This window comes from Littorina saxatilis, unplaced genomic scaffold (genome assembly GCF_037325665.1).
Source record: "Littorina saxatilis isolate snail1 unplaced genomic scaffold, US_GU_Lsax_2.0 scaffold_646, whole genome shotgun sequence".
NCBI classification, from domain to species: domain Eukaryota; kingdom Metazoa; phylum Mollusca; class Gastropoda; order Littorinimorpha; family Littorinidae; genus Littorina; species Littorina saxatilis.
Window position 1 is genome coordinate 7,501 of NW_027126942.1, and position 15,841 is coordinate 23,341.

Below are 15,841 nucleotides of genomic sequence, written 5' to 3' on the forward strand. Positions count from 1 at the left end.
GTGACACAAAACAGAGTGGTGGCATCTTCAAAGAAATTGTTGCGGTTTGTGGAAAATTTGTCTGCTTTGGCAATGGTAAGATGCAGTTACTTTGATGCGATAGTCACCCTGCTGCGGAAGTATGTTTGTATGCGCGCAATACTCAATTTACAAAGACACAGCAACAAATAGTATAAAATGCTTGACATCTCAGTCGACCAGCATCTTAAAACCGGTTGTATCGTTTTCAGTAGCCTATTTCCCGGTCATCAAATGAAAAGAGCTGCAATTTACACGCACCAGTCAACTCACTCATCCACCGCGCTTGACATACATCCGAGCTCCCTTCTTTCACATTTTTATATTTAGTCAAGTTTTGACTAAATATTTTAACATCGAGGGGGAATCGAAACGAGGGTCGTGGTGTATGTGCGTGCGTGTGTGTGTGTGTGTGTCTGTGTGTGTGTGTGTAGAGCGATTCAGACTAAACTACTGGACCGATCTTTATGAAATTTGACATGAGAGTTCCTGGGTATGAAATCCCCGAATGTTTTTTTCATTTTTTTGATAAATGTCTTTGATGACGTCATATCCGGCTTTTCGTGAAAGTTAAGGCGGCACTGTCACGCCCTCATTTTTCAACCAAATTGGTTGAAATTTTAGTCAAGTAATCTTCGACGAAGCCTGGACTTTGGTATTGCATTTCAGCTTGGTGGCTTAAAAATTAATACATGACTTTGGTCATTAAAAATCTGAAAATTGTAAAAAAAGAAAAAAAAAAGTATAAAACGATCCAAATTTACGTTTATCTTATTTTCCATCATTTTCTGATTCCAAAAACATATAAATATGTTATATTTGGATTAAAAACAAGCTCTGAAAATTAAATATATAAAAATTATTATCAAAATTCAATTGTCGAAATCAATTTAAAAACACTTTCATCTGATTCCTTGTCGGTTCCTGATTCCAAAAACAGATATGTTTGGATTAAAAACACGCTCAGAAAGTTAAAACAAAGAGAGGTACAGAAAAGCGTGCTATCCTTCTTAGCGCAACTACTACCCCGCTCTTCTTGTCAATTTCACTGCCTTTGCCATGAGCGGTGGACTGACGATGCTACGAGTATACGGTCTTGCTGAAAAATGGCATTGCGTTCAGTTTCATTCTGTGAGTTCGACAGCTACTTGACTAAATATTGTATTTTCGCCTTACGCGACTTGTTACAACTTCGAACTGAAATGAATTTGTCTTGATGATACAAGATCTCTTTCCTGTGTTAACAGTGTTTGTCTCACAAACTACATACATTATCACTCTATCATTTATGATTTTAAAAGTTAGGTCAATCGCCATAACGAGGAGTCCGATTCACATGGTTCTGTCGGCACGACATAAACTCTTTTAAACATGTCTCACTCTTAACGGAAAGCAGCCAGGATGTTCCCAAGCGGCAAACGTTCAAATGGAAATATGTAGGTACTGCATGTATATAAAAGCTCTGGAAGCTCTGTGATCAAAAGCAGATTATCAATGGGAGGCGGAGGGTGGCTATAAATTCAGCGAGTGTGTATGTGCGTGTGTGTGTCTGCGTGCGTGCGTGCGTGCGTGTGTGTGTGTGTGTGTGTGTGTGTATGTGTGCGCGCGCGCGTGTGTGTGTGTGTGCGCGTATGTGTGTGTGTGTATGTACTTGCGCGTGTGTGTGCGTATGCGTGTGTTTGTATGTCTTTGCCTGTGTGTAGTTATTCGTGTGTATGTGTTACAGGTAAGAAAAAACCAACCGTCTTCGTGATGATAAATGGAGGGTCAAAGTTGGTTAAAAAGGTGTTCAGCGCTTTGGACATGAACATACCTTTCGTCTTACTCAAGGTACACTCGTTAAAAACAACTCTCTTGACTGAAACTGAATTCCCAGTGTGTGTATGTGTGTGTGTGTGTGTGTGTGTGTGTGTGTGTGTGTGTGTGTGTGTGTGTGTGTGTGTGTGTGTGTGTGTGTGTGTGTGTGTGTGTGTGTGTGTGTGTGTGTGTGTGTGTGTGTTTGTGTGTGTGTGTGTGTGTGTGTGTGTTTGTGTGCGTGTGTGTGTGTATGTGTGTGTGTGTGTAGTTGTGTGCGCGTGTGTGTTTTATGCACGCATTTAAACAAAACCTGACCTAACTCTTTTACCTTTGATCCTGTATCGATGCAATGGAAAATTAGCGGCAAAAAATATAAACCCCAACACAAAATTAATAAAGACTGATTTCTACACGTATAGGCTACGGGATTCTACTTAGAAAGTAGAAAGTGTACAAGTAACCCACCCGTGATGTCCTGCTCTTTGATCCATTTCCAGGGGAGTGGAGGCTTTACTGACTTCGTCATTGAATACCTGGAGGCGAAACAGGGCAGCGACAAAAGCTGCGACCGTGCCAATGAGCTTTTGCTTGTTTTCAAAAAGTTAGTCGCATTGTTTGCTTTGTCTCATCCTTTATCTGTCTGTGTTATCTTTGTTTCTAATGGGTTTTTTGTTATGCATCCATCTGTGCAACAGTGTGGTTCGCCCATGTGGGTGTGTGTGCGTGTGTACGTGTGTGTGTGTGTACGTGTGTGTGTGTGTGTGTGTCTGTGTGTGTGTGTCTGTGTGTGTGTGTGTGTGTGTGTGTGTGTGTGACACATGTATCTTCTAATAGATAATGAAGGTTATGAGGAAAGTGAGTACTCGTCTTCTGTTCGATGCTTCTCTTTACTTGGCTCTTTGTATGCGTACAGTGAAACCCACATATACGAAACATCGCGCATAAGAAATAATGATTTCTGTTCCTGCCAAAGGATAACAAAATCTCGGTTGTAAGAAAGGCTATTTATGAAAAAAGAGTTGGTCCTTTCTGGACGCGATAGGCCTATGCAACTCACCTGGTGCCAAAAGGCTGATCCTCGATTAAGAGTAACAACATTACGAAATAGGATTTTTTATACAGTGTCACCGGATGAGAAAAAAACCTCGAAGATATATAAGAAAGGGACAATTATTTTTGAATTACATATAAGCGGGTACCACTGTATTTCCAATGTGTTTTCTGAAATACTTGCACTCGCTTTACTTAATTGATTTGCTTTACTAGATTATTGTAATGTGTTTCCAGGTTGACGTTCAACCAACAGTCAACTGAGGAAGCTGAGACCAAGTTAAAGCTTTTATACCAACGCCGCAATCTGTTCACAGTGTGTAATATCTCGGAACAAGACGAAAGGAAACCGCTGGAAGCAGCAATTCTCGAAGCGTTGATCAAATGTAAGTAGAAGGAAGGTTTGGAGCACACATATAACTATTTGTAGAAATTGTGCATTGTTCTTTCTTTTATATTTTTATTCAAAAAGACGTGGTACGCAGTTTTGAGCTACAAGAGATTGTTCTGGAAATAACATTTAAGAGCTAGAGCTTACCGTGATAGACAAAACATTATATGTACTGACAAACAAATGCACATGTCATGCCAATTATTGCATGAAAAGTGTATGGATACGCGTCACTGTATCTACATAGCACGTTTGATTTTGGTTTGGAGATACGATATTTGGGAGGTATAGATGACGAATCATATAATTATGCTTAGAGTGTTGAGCGTTTGAGAACAAGAAGTGTTTTGTTGCAGGTGACAAACCAGCTGAAGTGGAGTTCTTTGTGCGTAAAATGACGGATCGCTACAAACAGCCTCACACCGTGCAACAAGACAGTCTTCTGGCGGTCTCTTTTCTTAGTGTGTATGATTTTGTCGTATTCACATGAGAATATATCTCCAGCACTCTTTTCTGGTGACAGAAGCCATCAAAAAGAGAAGGACAATTGTTTGTGTTCCGAACAAATGTCACATTTCTTACATAGTGATGTTTTTGTGCTTGGAAGCTATTATGTAAACCATCACAAACCTCTCCAGGCTTTTACATGGGAGAAGAACACCATCCCGACTTTACACGGGCCATAAATCAACAGACAGGCTGCTCCCTACAGATCGAGACTGTCATGCTCAGACAATTGTGCAGATTGAATTGTAAGGTGTCAAATACAAAATACATTCTGCTGCTTAATTGTTACCTCCTTAGACAATAATAATATAATGCTGGTTATGATGCAACTTCATTTTTGTATGAATGTTCGTGTTCCTTAAGCTGTATTACGTACACGCCTACAAGCCGTTGCACCACCTGTAACAGTGAACACGACCATCACTCTTTGCAGTGAAAATGTGTCAACATCCAAGTGTTACATCACATGTCTGTCTCGGTATACGGACCTCTGTCTTTGACTCTCTCTGTGTCTCTCTTTATGTTTCTTGGTTTTTTTCCCTATTTCTGTTTTCCCCCTCTCTTCCTCCCAATTCTCTGTCTATCTGTCTGTCTATCTGTTTATCTCTCTCTCTCTCTCTCTCTCTCTCTCTCTCTCTCTCTCTCTCTCTCTCTCTCTCTCTCTCTCTCTCTCTCTCTCTGTTATTAGTTGTTTTGGATGTTTATATGCAATGCATTATTGCAACTATGCTGCAATTTCCAAACTATATTGTTTTTCCCATTTTTGAATGTGTATACAAAACCATAACCCTTTTCTTATTCCTATTTACATTATGTACGTCTGTAAGTAACAATAACCTTGTCAATTTTACTATCTATATTATGTGCGTCTGTATTAAGTGTTTGTATAAGGGACAGGTTGTAAGATTTTTGTTTGTTTGTTTATTTGTTGCTTAACGTCCAGCCGACTACGCAGAGCCATATCAGGACGAGTTGTAAGATTAGGCTTTGCCTAAAACCTCTATCCTTTGGTAATAAAGTTCAGTTTCAGTTTCAGTTTCAGTTTCTCTCTCTCTCTCTCTCTCTCTCTCTCTCTCTCTCTCTCTCTCTCTCTCTCTCTCTCTCTCTCTCTCTCTCTCTCTTCTCTCTCTCTCTCTTTAGGTTTGTCTCTCTCCAGTAAATATTTGTCTACAGTTTTTCTTCCTCACTTGATATAAATTATATAACGTTGATATGTTTCACTCAGGTCCAAGTCTCTGCCGACAACAACTGGTGCTGTTGATGGATTCGCTGTCACAGTATCCTCCTGCCTCTGCAGCAGCCTTCATCAGAAACATGGACTTTGGTTTCAAGGAGCCTGGTTCCAACGACTCTGCCTTCAACTATTTACAGTGGGGAATGTTAAAACGGCTATACTCAGACGTAAGAACACCGACGCACACACTAGCGTTTGCAGGCAGGCACTCAAACGTGCACAAACACAAGCACATTCACACATATGCATATTAAATTGTATTGTATTTATTGTATTGTTTTTATTATATATAATTGCATTGCATTATATTGTAGTGCAGTGTAGTGTAGTGTAGTGTAGTGTAGTGTAGTGTACAACACTTTAAGAGCATTATACCTAAAGAAAATAAACACCCTTATTCTGTGCATTGGATGTGCTTTGATTTACGGTTTACAGGGTGACCCCAACAAATGCAACCCTCAAAATGCTAAGAACTTCTACATCTGTTGACCGTATGACAGTAGGCTACATGTAGTGTATTTGTTGTTTTAGTGATAATGTGATAATGTATACAAACATCTAGGGCTGTTTTCAGTATTGTTGATAACATGTTCTGTTTGATTAAGGGTATTCAGCTGGTATTTCCTTGTTTTCACTACCTATTTTATTCATGGTTTTTATTACTTAGTTAGTGGAAGAATTTGTTGTAATGCATGTTTGATGGTGTATGCTTTTAATTAGGCGTTGTTGACTATGAATGTAAACGTATATGCTTGTATAACTGTGTTTTAATTTTAAATGTGTCAAGCGCAAAGAGCATAATTGTAAAGTTATGATGTTGCGCTATATAAATGCTCATTTATTATTATTATTATTTTTATTATTATTATTATGACTTTATTTTTGAAGGGATAAACATGTCAGCCTATGCAGGACCCTTCCACAATATGGCAATTTTGTAGATAAAAAATAGTCCTATACTTTGGTGCAATTTCCAAAATAGTTTTCAAATTCGGCGATTGACTCAACAGAACGAGGCTTCACAATGAGCGGTAGCATTACTTACCTGATTAAAACCCTCCAGACTTTTTTACCTTTTGGATTTCTGAATGTCTGAGTATACACAAGCACCCCCTTCATCTTCCAGATCATCGGTGACCTGAAAAAAGCAGTTACAGCTAGGTTCCGGGCAATCCCTAGACAAGAAAATGTTGGTGCCATTGACAGTTTTGGCGGCATAATTTTGAACACATTTTGGCGAAAACATAAAAATGTCGGACCATTTTACCTACAGACTCTGAACTGTGTAAAAGGGTCGCGGACGAACTGAAGTTCATGCACAACAACTATGATCATATTTGCTCAACTCAAATGACGGAATAATTATTAACCCCTTCGTTGTAAAGTTACACTTGCGGAATGTCGCGCAAAATTCAACAATGATATGAACGCATTCATTAATTGAAAATGTCCTGATCCTGTCTGTAATTGCTGTATTCAAGGCCCTGATTGTCTAATGTTGATTAAGGTATACTATGTCATTCGAATTACCCCAAAGATAACAAGCTGGAGGGATTACATTGGGCTAGTTTGGCTACAGCTCAATTTCAAACCTCGTACTGTTGAGTTGATCCCCGAATTTGGCAACTCTTTTAGAAATTGCACACAATTTAGACCCTTTGATCTAATACAATTGTCACTTTCTTGCAGGGTTGTGCATAGGCTGAAGTTTATGTCCCCCGAACATTCGGTTAACAGAAGTGGACGTTATCAACATTTGTGGGGGTTGCATTTTTTGGGGTCACCCTGTAAATCAAATGTTAAGAATCAAACTTACTTCCGGGGCCAAACGTAAGCAGCATATGAATTCTTTTTTTCCATACAAAAGAAAACAATAATTACTTGGCCCTTTTTATCGGGATAATGCTGAGAGCATCACACATGTTCAACACAGGAGACAGGAGGTTCAGTACAGCGCATTGCAGAAAGCAATGAAGTGAAGTGGTTAAACACAGCAATATCTTTGTTGTATCGTACATTTTTATGTTGAAGAACCAACGCTACAGGACACAGACGACCAAGAAGAGCTGCAGCTGGAAAACGTGCTTTGCCCAGCAAGGTATAGTTGGACTACTGCTGCAAGAAGATGTTGGTTCACCAACCTGTTGCAGGAACCGACAGATTTCTCCAGAGGTATTAGAATGAGTAAATTACTTCCAATTAACACCAAGCACCCTTTGCAAATTCCATCACACAGTATTTATGTTGATATAGTTGATAATTACCCGGAGTATTAAGAAACAAATAACTGCTTGATTGCAGTTTTAAGATGGCATGTACACCATTGTTCTTCTTCTTCTTCGTCGTTCACTAGATGGAGGTGCCAATCGCCCGCACGAAAGCAGCTGTCCTCTGTAGGTCCTCCAGGCCGCCGAAGAGCTTGATACACCATTGTTTATTGTGTGAGGATTTTGCTCTGAAAATTTAAGCTGTTCATATTCGTAATGTGGGATGAGTAATTTGCTGCACCTAGGTAACGTGATTTCAATGATTAACAAACATAAACACATCGGATAGGTCCAGGCTCAGTCTGTGATGTGAAATTAGATAGCGCAAATTGATTGTGTTTGTGTGAAAAAACGTGGATCCCTATGCTATTCATCCGCTGAGTCTTGACTGAAATACAAGCCATATAAAAAACCACTCGTGTTGTAACCTATATATATAATATATAATCTTCTCTGCCATAGCACTGTGTTGAACAGCAGCAAAAAAGTTGACCACTTTTCCTGTTTCACTTCTTACAAATAAGATATACTGTTCGTGTATCCTTCACTGGATCTACAGGCTGGTACAGAGCATTACCTCCCTTTCTTTTCTTTTTCAAGCTTACTTTTGAGTGCCGTGTCTCTGTGTGTGTTGTTGCCTTGTCATCTTCATGTAATTTATGCGTAAGTGTATATGATTGTGCTTGAGTTGTTAATGAGAAAGCATGTGTATGAGTGCGCCTTGAGTCTCCTTGTGGTGAGATATATGCGCATTACAAATTCTTGTATTATCATTATTTAGGCTTTTTCAAATTTGTCTTGTTTTAACCAAATGTCTTGTCTGAATATCAACATTCTTTCTTAAAAACTTTAGTTTCCACACTTTGACCTTAAATCAAAGTGTTTCTCTTCACAGATGTCCTCTTGGGATTGTCAGATGAGGGTAGTCTCAAATACCAACAGAAACTCAGAGAGGGGTTTGCTTCTTGGTTGGATATCATGGTTTGACAACTTTCGCCATCTCAGACCATTGATGAGACACGTACATCAGTGTCGAAACACGTGTCTGGTCTTGGTAGTAAAACAATGGTCCTCTTCTGGACTATATTTCTCCGTTAGCTTCTCTTTGAAATCTTGGTCCCGTCCGAGGAGGGTCTGATTTCCCCTATAGGGCTATCTGTGAAGGGACACTTTATTCTCTCTTTCTGTTGCTCTGCTAAGAGACTTTAGCACATTTTAGCAAATTTTAGAAGAAAGTCTCTACTGACTTTTAATTGTTTCTTTAACAACTTTTAATATGTGATATATATACACAAAGAAAAAAGCCAAGCACCCACCGAATGAATTTGTGATAATAATTGAGTCAAATTTGTTTTACCATTTTTTTTCTTCGTAATGACATACATGGGTTTCCATAATAAGGTTGGGAAGTTCACGTGTCAAGATTGTGTCGCCACTGCCTGTGAGAAGCACGTGCAGCATGCAACCCATGAATGTTAAAAAAGGCAGTATGCTCACGCTGCAAATTTCTGTATTTAACACTGGGCGACGACAATTTGCAAACATTCTCTGTGAACATGGCAAGAAGACGATTATCAGAGGCGATCCGATGGCAGATTATAGGAATGCATGCTACAGGAGCATCCTTCAAAGCGATTGGTCGTCAACTTGGCTACCACTACACCGTCATCAGCCGTTTGGTACGCAAACATCGTCAGACTGGTGCTGTGAAGGACCGTCCACAGTCAGGGCGACTCCGTGTAACGTCAGAACGTGAAGACCGAGCACTTCTCCGAATAATTCGGCGTGAGCCATTTTCAACGAGTACCGTCCTGAAACGAGCATGGCTTCCAAATCGACATCTGTCAACCAGGACCGTACGAAACCGCTTGAAAGCTGCAGGAATGGCAGCCCGAAGAGTCATTAAGCGTCCCCGACTGACAGATGACCACAAGAGAAGACGCTTGGCATGGTGTCTGGCACGGCACAGATGGAACCTGAGAACGTGGAGGAGGATCCACTGGTCGGACGAAAGCAGATTCCTTCTCCATGTCACTGACGGCCGACTGAGGGTATGGAGGCACAGGAACACGGCCTATACACCCAGGAACATCAGACAAAGTGTTCCATTCGGTGGCGGGTCAGTCATGGTTTGGGGTTGCATTTCCCATGACTGCAAGCTAGACCTTGTCACCATACGTGGCAACCTCATGGGTGATCAGTATATGCGACATGTCCTGGAACCTGTTGTCGTTACTCATTTTGACAACCACCCACTTGCCACAAGACCCGTGTACATGGATGATAACGCCAGGCCTCATCGATCCAGGGCAGTAGTGGACTACCTCCAGAACAACGCTGTAACAACACTCCCATGGCCGGCAATGAGTCCAGATCTTAATCCGCTGGAGCATGTTTGGGACATCCTGGGGTGTCGTATACAAGCTCTGCAGCCTCCTGTGCAGACATTACGTGAATTGGAGGCAGCTTTGCATCGTGAGTGGTTGCAAGTGACCCGTGAACAGATCCGACGTTTGACTGGAGGGATGAGACGCAGGGTTGACGCCGCCATCCGGGCACGCGGGGGTTTCACTCGATATTGAACTTTTGAATCGCGTATGCCATCTGAGCACTCTCAATTACATTTTTTTTCATGACACATTTACCTAAACCTGTCTTTTTCAGCTTGCAGCTCCATACTTATCAGGGGTACTGTTTTAGGGTTAAAACGTCACTTTTTGGCAAGGTACCAAATCACGATTAAAACCAATCAAAACTGGAGTTTTCTTGTGTGATGTTATTTCCAAAGAGTTGCTCTTGTCGATAACATTTGTCAAACCGAGCTCCTGAACTTACTGTTTCCATACCAGAACTTTAAAAATCAGTCATTGCGAAATTGAAGGGGGGTGCTTGGCTTTTTTCTTTGTGTAATATATACGTAGGCTGTTCCATAATTATTTAGAATCTCAGAAACGGAAATACATACCAACAATCTAACCAGGCCATTTTCTAGATCAATCCTTCCCCAGCCGACACCCAACTGGCCATCCTCTCAAACGTTCTCATTCTGGCCTGGGACCTCGTGACATCAGCTATACCTGGTGTGGTCCTCGTGAAGGCTCGGACAGAGTCTTCAGAGATCTCTACCCGTGTTTCCGCGGCTATTTCTTGAAATCAGAGAACAGGCTGAACTAGCGTGGGGAGATGTCAAGAAAATAGGGTGGATGCAACCAGCACAGTGCTCCCTTTGGTGCCAAGAAATCTGTTGTCGCAAAGGCAGTATAGACAGGTGCGTTTTCATGTTACAGCATAAGCCCTCGAATACCTGTGTTTAGACGGTGTTTGTGCCAAGCCTCGAATATTTTCGACCATCAGTGGTGGACACAGCAGTCAGACGTGACTGTATGCCTGTCCTCAACAGTCACAGTGTTTAAATGGCTTGATCTAGCGACGAAAGATGCAAACAATTTGAAGGGCTTCTTGTTATTTGAACTTGGCAGAGGGGTTGTGTCACTTGGTTAAACACACGAACAGACGACAGTTGTTTGGTTTCAGAGTGGAGCTAATTAATCCAGGTTTTGTCACCACTGTTGATATTCCATGTTGATTTGGACTAGCCATTGCTGATTTTTTCAAGTATTGTCAGGCAACACTCTGCCCTACCCCTCTTTTTTCCGTCACTGGGTTCATGTGGTACCCAACCGGCAAATCGCTTTGGGGCCATTAATATTTGTGTAATATCTTTTCAAATGCAGAGCTTTTAAAACCAAGGGCATATTGCATCTCGCTGATTATAATTAAGTGATCTTCTGTTATTATCTGTTTAACAGCGCCAATGTTTTCGAGGATAACGAATTAAATAAGTAGACCAGAGTGGGTATCATTTTCGAGGCTCCGTCTACTCGGTTTGAAATTGCTGTACCAGTTTTACACCACGGCTCTGCAAAGAGCGTTCATCATAAAACATTTCATCACACTTTCATGCAAAAATAGCCTCTTTTAACCTTTATTTTGTAGTTAGTGTAAGTTATGGCTCCGAAATCGCAAATTTGAGCTTCATGACGCAATCTCATACATTGCGCGGTGAGTATCTTTCCTGAGTCGACCATATGAAAACGACATAACTCTCGAACTTCATTGTTTGTGTCAAGCCTCACGATAGTCTATTATTTGACGGCATCGTTTTGTATTTAACGCCATATTGCAAGGAGCCTGGATTTTAAATAATAATGGAACAGCCCTCGTATATTAAAGACTTGTTGCTTCAGACAAACGCAGCAGAAACAGAGGACAGAAAGCAGAAGAACTACAGGCTCACCCGAAAAGTGGTGCGGTGGTACGCAAATGGTGTGATGAAGCTTCCCCCGAAGTGCTCCTGGGATGATGACTGTTCAACATGCAAGGGAGCATTGGAAGAAGGTATATAGTGCATTGCAATTTTGTGAGACTGATCTTGTTGATACAGTTACCGTTGTTCCTACGTGGATTAAACGTCTTACGAGACATCAGCGCGGTTCCAACTTACACGATACTATGTCAATGTCCGTTGCCTTGTTTTGTGAAAACTCTGGGAAATTTAATTTGGAATTCTCTTTAAAAAAAAACACAACAATTATTTTGATTGTGCTTTTGCCTGATTTGTGTCACAAAATTCATGCAATACCCAAGGTAGACATTACTAACAGCTAATACAGTTTTAGAATGAACAAAATTGACAAGAATGATTTTTGGCAATTTGATAAGCAGTTAAAAAGTTACACAACTTTTGAAAGAAATATGTTTAAGAAAGGAGTATCCAAACACAAGCAAAAACATAAGGTAAAACACATCACCTAGACAGAAATATTGACAGTTGCGCAAAGTGTCAACGTTTTTTTAAAGCTTATATTTTTAACATTTTGTGCATGTACTCTAACAGACGGACAACTGTGTCTGCAACCTGTACAGGAGCTGTTGGTTTGGTGTCTTCTCTACGCAGAGGAGGAAGTCACCAAGGCCGTGTGGACTCACCTCGACGTAAGAATCACGAACACTTTCCCAAGAGAGAAGAAATTCAAAGACAGAAATAATAGGCTCCAAGCCAGCTAGGCCTACCGTGCACCCCCCTCAGGATCCAGCTTCAGTAGGCTAGAGATATGTATTGGGGTCTACTGAACACGTTTTGACAAGTTCGCCACGAAAAAAACTCATTCCCACTACTACTTATGCCCCTTTGTTTAAGGGTACCCCCTCGCACACTAAATTTATCTGTGAAATCACAACAATGCACAGTTGCAATGAATGAACAGAGAACCACTTTTTTTAAAATCAAAACAGTTACGTTGAACATTAATCTTGTACAAAATACCTATTACAGTGTTCAGTGTTTGATAGGTTGGCTGTAGTGATGCTTTATATACTCAAACCGTCATTTTCGCAGTGCGCAAAGCTTGTCAACTTTGATGAGTAAAAGGCTTCAACAAATTTGGGTTCTCTGTTTCATTTTTTAGAAACTACAATGCCTTTGGATAATTTCAAGCCACATTTGGAATTCCTGAGAGGATTTGCTGCGACACCAGATGAGATATTTCTCCCCTACCCCCTAAACGTGAAATTTTAGGAAAATGTCAAAAATTATTTTTCTTCAAATATTCATGATAACTTCTCACTGTTTTCCAATCAAATAACAAAAATAATCACATTGGCGCCCAAAACAGTTCATTTGTCCATCTTTTAACAAAACTACAACATTATTATTGTCTTTTCAAGACTGAAATGTAAAAAATAAAACAAAATGTTCAGATATAGACATCTATTCTAACTGTCTCTTACATATAGTGCTCTTGCTTCATAGTTTCCATATAGAAGGTAGATTAACATAAAAAAGACAATCTAAGAACTAATGTTTCTAGCCTACTGAAGCTGGATCCTGAGGGGGTGCACGGTATACGCCTAGCTGGCTTGGAGCCTAAATGTTTCTCGGTAGTTTCTCATATTCCACACAAAGAAAGACAGAAAGAAATAGTGTAAACTGTTACATGTATTTTGCGAACATTTTGTCAGAAATAGTTTCAGAATGTGCTCAAAACAAGTGTACACAAATCTGATAAATCAATCGGACAGACTTTCTGTTACAGAATTTTGAAAATGATGACATGCCAAGATTCTAATAAACGAGGATTGGGTAGTTGAATGGGGTTTCTACCCGATAAGTTACAACAAAAGGACCTATTTTCCCTGGTTTACGCGTGTTGTAATGATGTGTTTCTATTTGAATTATGGTAACGTCTTTCCGATATGGCTGTAAATAGCGTAATTACGTGACGTTTTCGTTGGCTAAAATTAGATCAATTTATTGATTAGCAAGAAAATATTTCCTGGAGCATCCATTAGATTTTAACCAAAACATTACACAATGCCAAGCAGGTCCCTACAATCACCATATGCATATTTTTCAGAGTACGATTACTTTTACCTCTTCTGATGCCATTTTTCAACATGGGGGTAATGGTACGTTTTGCAGATCTGTGCAGAAATGTCACTGTCAGTTGTTTTCATTTTTTTGACAAGTGATTGTAGGGACCCTGCTCGGCATTGTGTAATTGTTTGGTTAAAATCTAATGGATGCTCCAGGAAATATCTTCTTGCGAATTAATAAATTGATCTAATTTTAATTACGCTATTTACAGCCATATCGGAAAGACACGTTACAATAATTCGAATAGAAACACACCATTACAACACGCGTAAACCAGGGATTAATACCAATTCCAAAGTAATGTAGGTAATGTGGTTGTAACTGATCGGGCAGAAACCCCATTCAACTGCCCAACCCTCGTTTATCTGAATTTTGGCACGTCAACGTTTTCAAAAATGTGTAGCATAAAATCTGTCCAATTGATTTCTCTCACTTTTATCATACTTGGTTTATCACACTCTGAAAATATCACACGCAAAATATTAGCGACATCTATTTTTTTTTCGTCAATCGGTGTCCGATCTCTTTAAGCTTATTTATTTCGAAACTCACTCGACTTGCTAAGCTAAATAAGTTTAGCTCTCCACAAGAAGCAGTCAGGCTGTTGGATGCTGGTCCTATCCCAGTGCAGGGTTACATTAATTCAACTGAAGAGCAAGAGCAGATCTGTGTCGATGCAATTAACACGGAAAAAACAATACCTTTGATGATGAAACATTCCTGTGTATTATCTAGGACAAGATGATAGGAGCGCTCTTCGCCAGCGCCGTACTTTCTGGAATGGCAGAGAGGGAAGAATACAGCGCAGCTGCCAAGGAAAAGAAACAGTCTGCCATGTAAGTTGTTTTTTATTTAAACAAAACACCAGTAAGCCATATCATTTTTTCACAGAGAAATGAAAAAATCAGCCATATGATATGAAGGACCTTGACTCAAAAACGAATGGCTTACCTTCGAGACATAAGCTCGCCCCCGTATAGGAAAATAGGGCTGTTTTCATTATACGTTTGTGTGACGCTATTCACTATAATCTGTAGTTCACATTCTTCCCAGGTTTCGGTTACAAACTATCGAATCAGTCACTGTGCTTGCTGGGTTTTTGTTCATAAAAACTTCTTTTTTTTACCGATAAATGTGATCCGTACTTTGAATTTTTTCTTCTTCTTTTTTTTTATTCAGGAAATTTCAACAGCTTGCCATAGACTGCCTTCGTCAGTGCTGCCAAGAAAACCTGGACGATTCTCAAAACGTGCTGACCGAAAAACGCAAGGAATGGAAAAAGTTCTCGTTGCTGCAAATAGCCATAATGACAGAGTCCAAAAGCTTCATTGCCGATGAAATATGCCAAAGGCATTTAGACAGGATCTGGCTCTCTGAGGTTTGCTTGCCCACTCTTTGTCTGTGTTGTATCACTTAATTACAGTTGTGACTACATTTAGAGCGCTTATTTTGTTTCCTCGATAATGAAATTAGAGGTCTGCCGCAATAGATACTTTTGATCAGGCCGTTTGGGGGAAGTGTGTCCGGCGAATGTGACAAATCTGAAGAAACTGGGGAATTACATGTAACTTAATTAAACTACACACACACGACACGATTGCTAGAAAACGCACAACAAGTATGGACATGAATTAACAAGTCGCGTAAGGCGAAAATACAATATTTAGTCAAGTAGCTGTCGAACTCACAGAATGAAACTGAACGCAATGCCATTTTACTCGTAGCATCGTCAGGCCACCGCTCATGGCAAAGGCAGTGAAATTGACAAGAAGAGCGGGGTAGTAGTTGCGCTAAGAAGGATAGCACGCTTTTCTGTACCTCTCTTTGTTTTAACTTTCTGAGCGTGTTTTTAATCCAAACATATCATATCTATATGTTTTTGGAATCAGGAACCGACAAGGAATAAGATGAAAGTGTTTTTAAATTGATTTGGACAATTTAATTTTGATAATATTTTTTATATATTTAATTTTCAGAGCTTGTTTTTAATCCGAATATGACATATTTATATGTTTTTGGAATCAGCAAATGATGGAAAATAAGATAAACGTAAATTTGGATCGTTTTATAAATTTTTATTTTTTTTTACAATTTTCCGATTTTTAATGACCAAAGTCATTAATTAATTTTTAAGCCACCAA

The 15,841-nt window shown here is 39.9% G+C and overlaps 1 protein-coding gene across 1 annotated transcript in view; it reads left to right on the forward strand.

Moving 5' to 3' along the window:
- Nucleotides 1-15,841, forward strand: part of LOC138955419 (transient receptor potential cation channel subfamily M member 2-like) — a 40,130-nt gene that overhangs the window by 2,850 nt on the left and 21,439 nt on the right. The window contains exons 5-14 of the mRNA XM_070327033.1: nucleotides 1,745-1,848; nucleotides 2,313-2,416; nucleotides 3,103-3,251; nucleotides 3,613-3,717; nucleotides 4,989-5,164; nucleotides 7,029-7,169; nucleotides 11,512-11,662; nucleotides 12,162-12,259; nucleotides 14,436-14,536; nucleotides 14,880-15,078. Coding sequence (XP_070183134.1) covers nucleotides 1,745-1,848; nucleotides 2,313-2,416; nucleotides 3,103-3,251; nucleotides 3,613-3,717; nucleotides 4,989-5,164; nucleotides 7,029-7,169; nucleotides 11,512-11,662; nucleotides 12,162-12,259; nucleotides 14,436-14,536; nucleotides 14,880-15,078 — 1,328 coding nt within the window. The remainder of the gene's footprint in view (nucleotides 1-1,744; nucleotides 1,849-2,312; nucleotides 2,417-3,102; nucleotides 3,252-3,612; nucleotides 3,718-4,988; nucleotides 5,165-7,028; nucleotides 7,170-11,511; nucleotides 11,663-12,161; nucleotides 12,260-14,435; nucleotides 14,537-14,879; nucleotides 15,079-15,841) is intronic.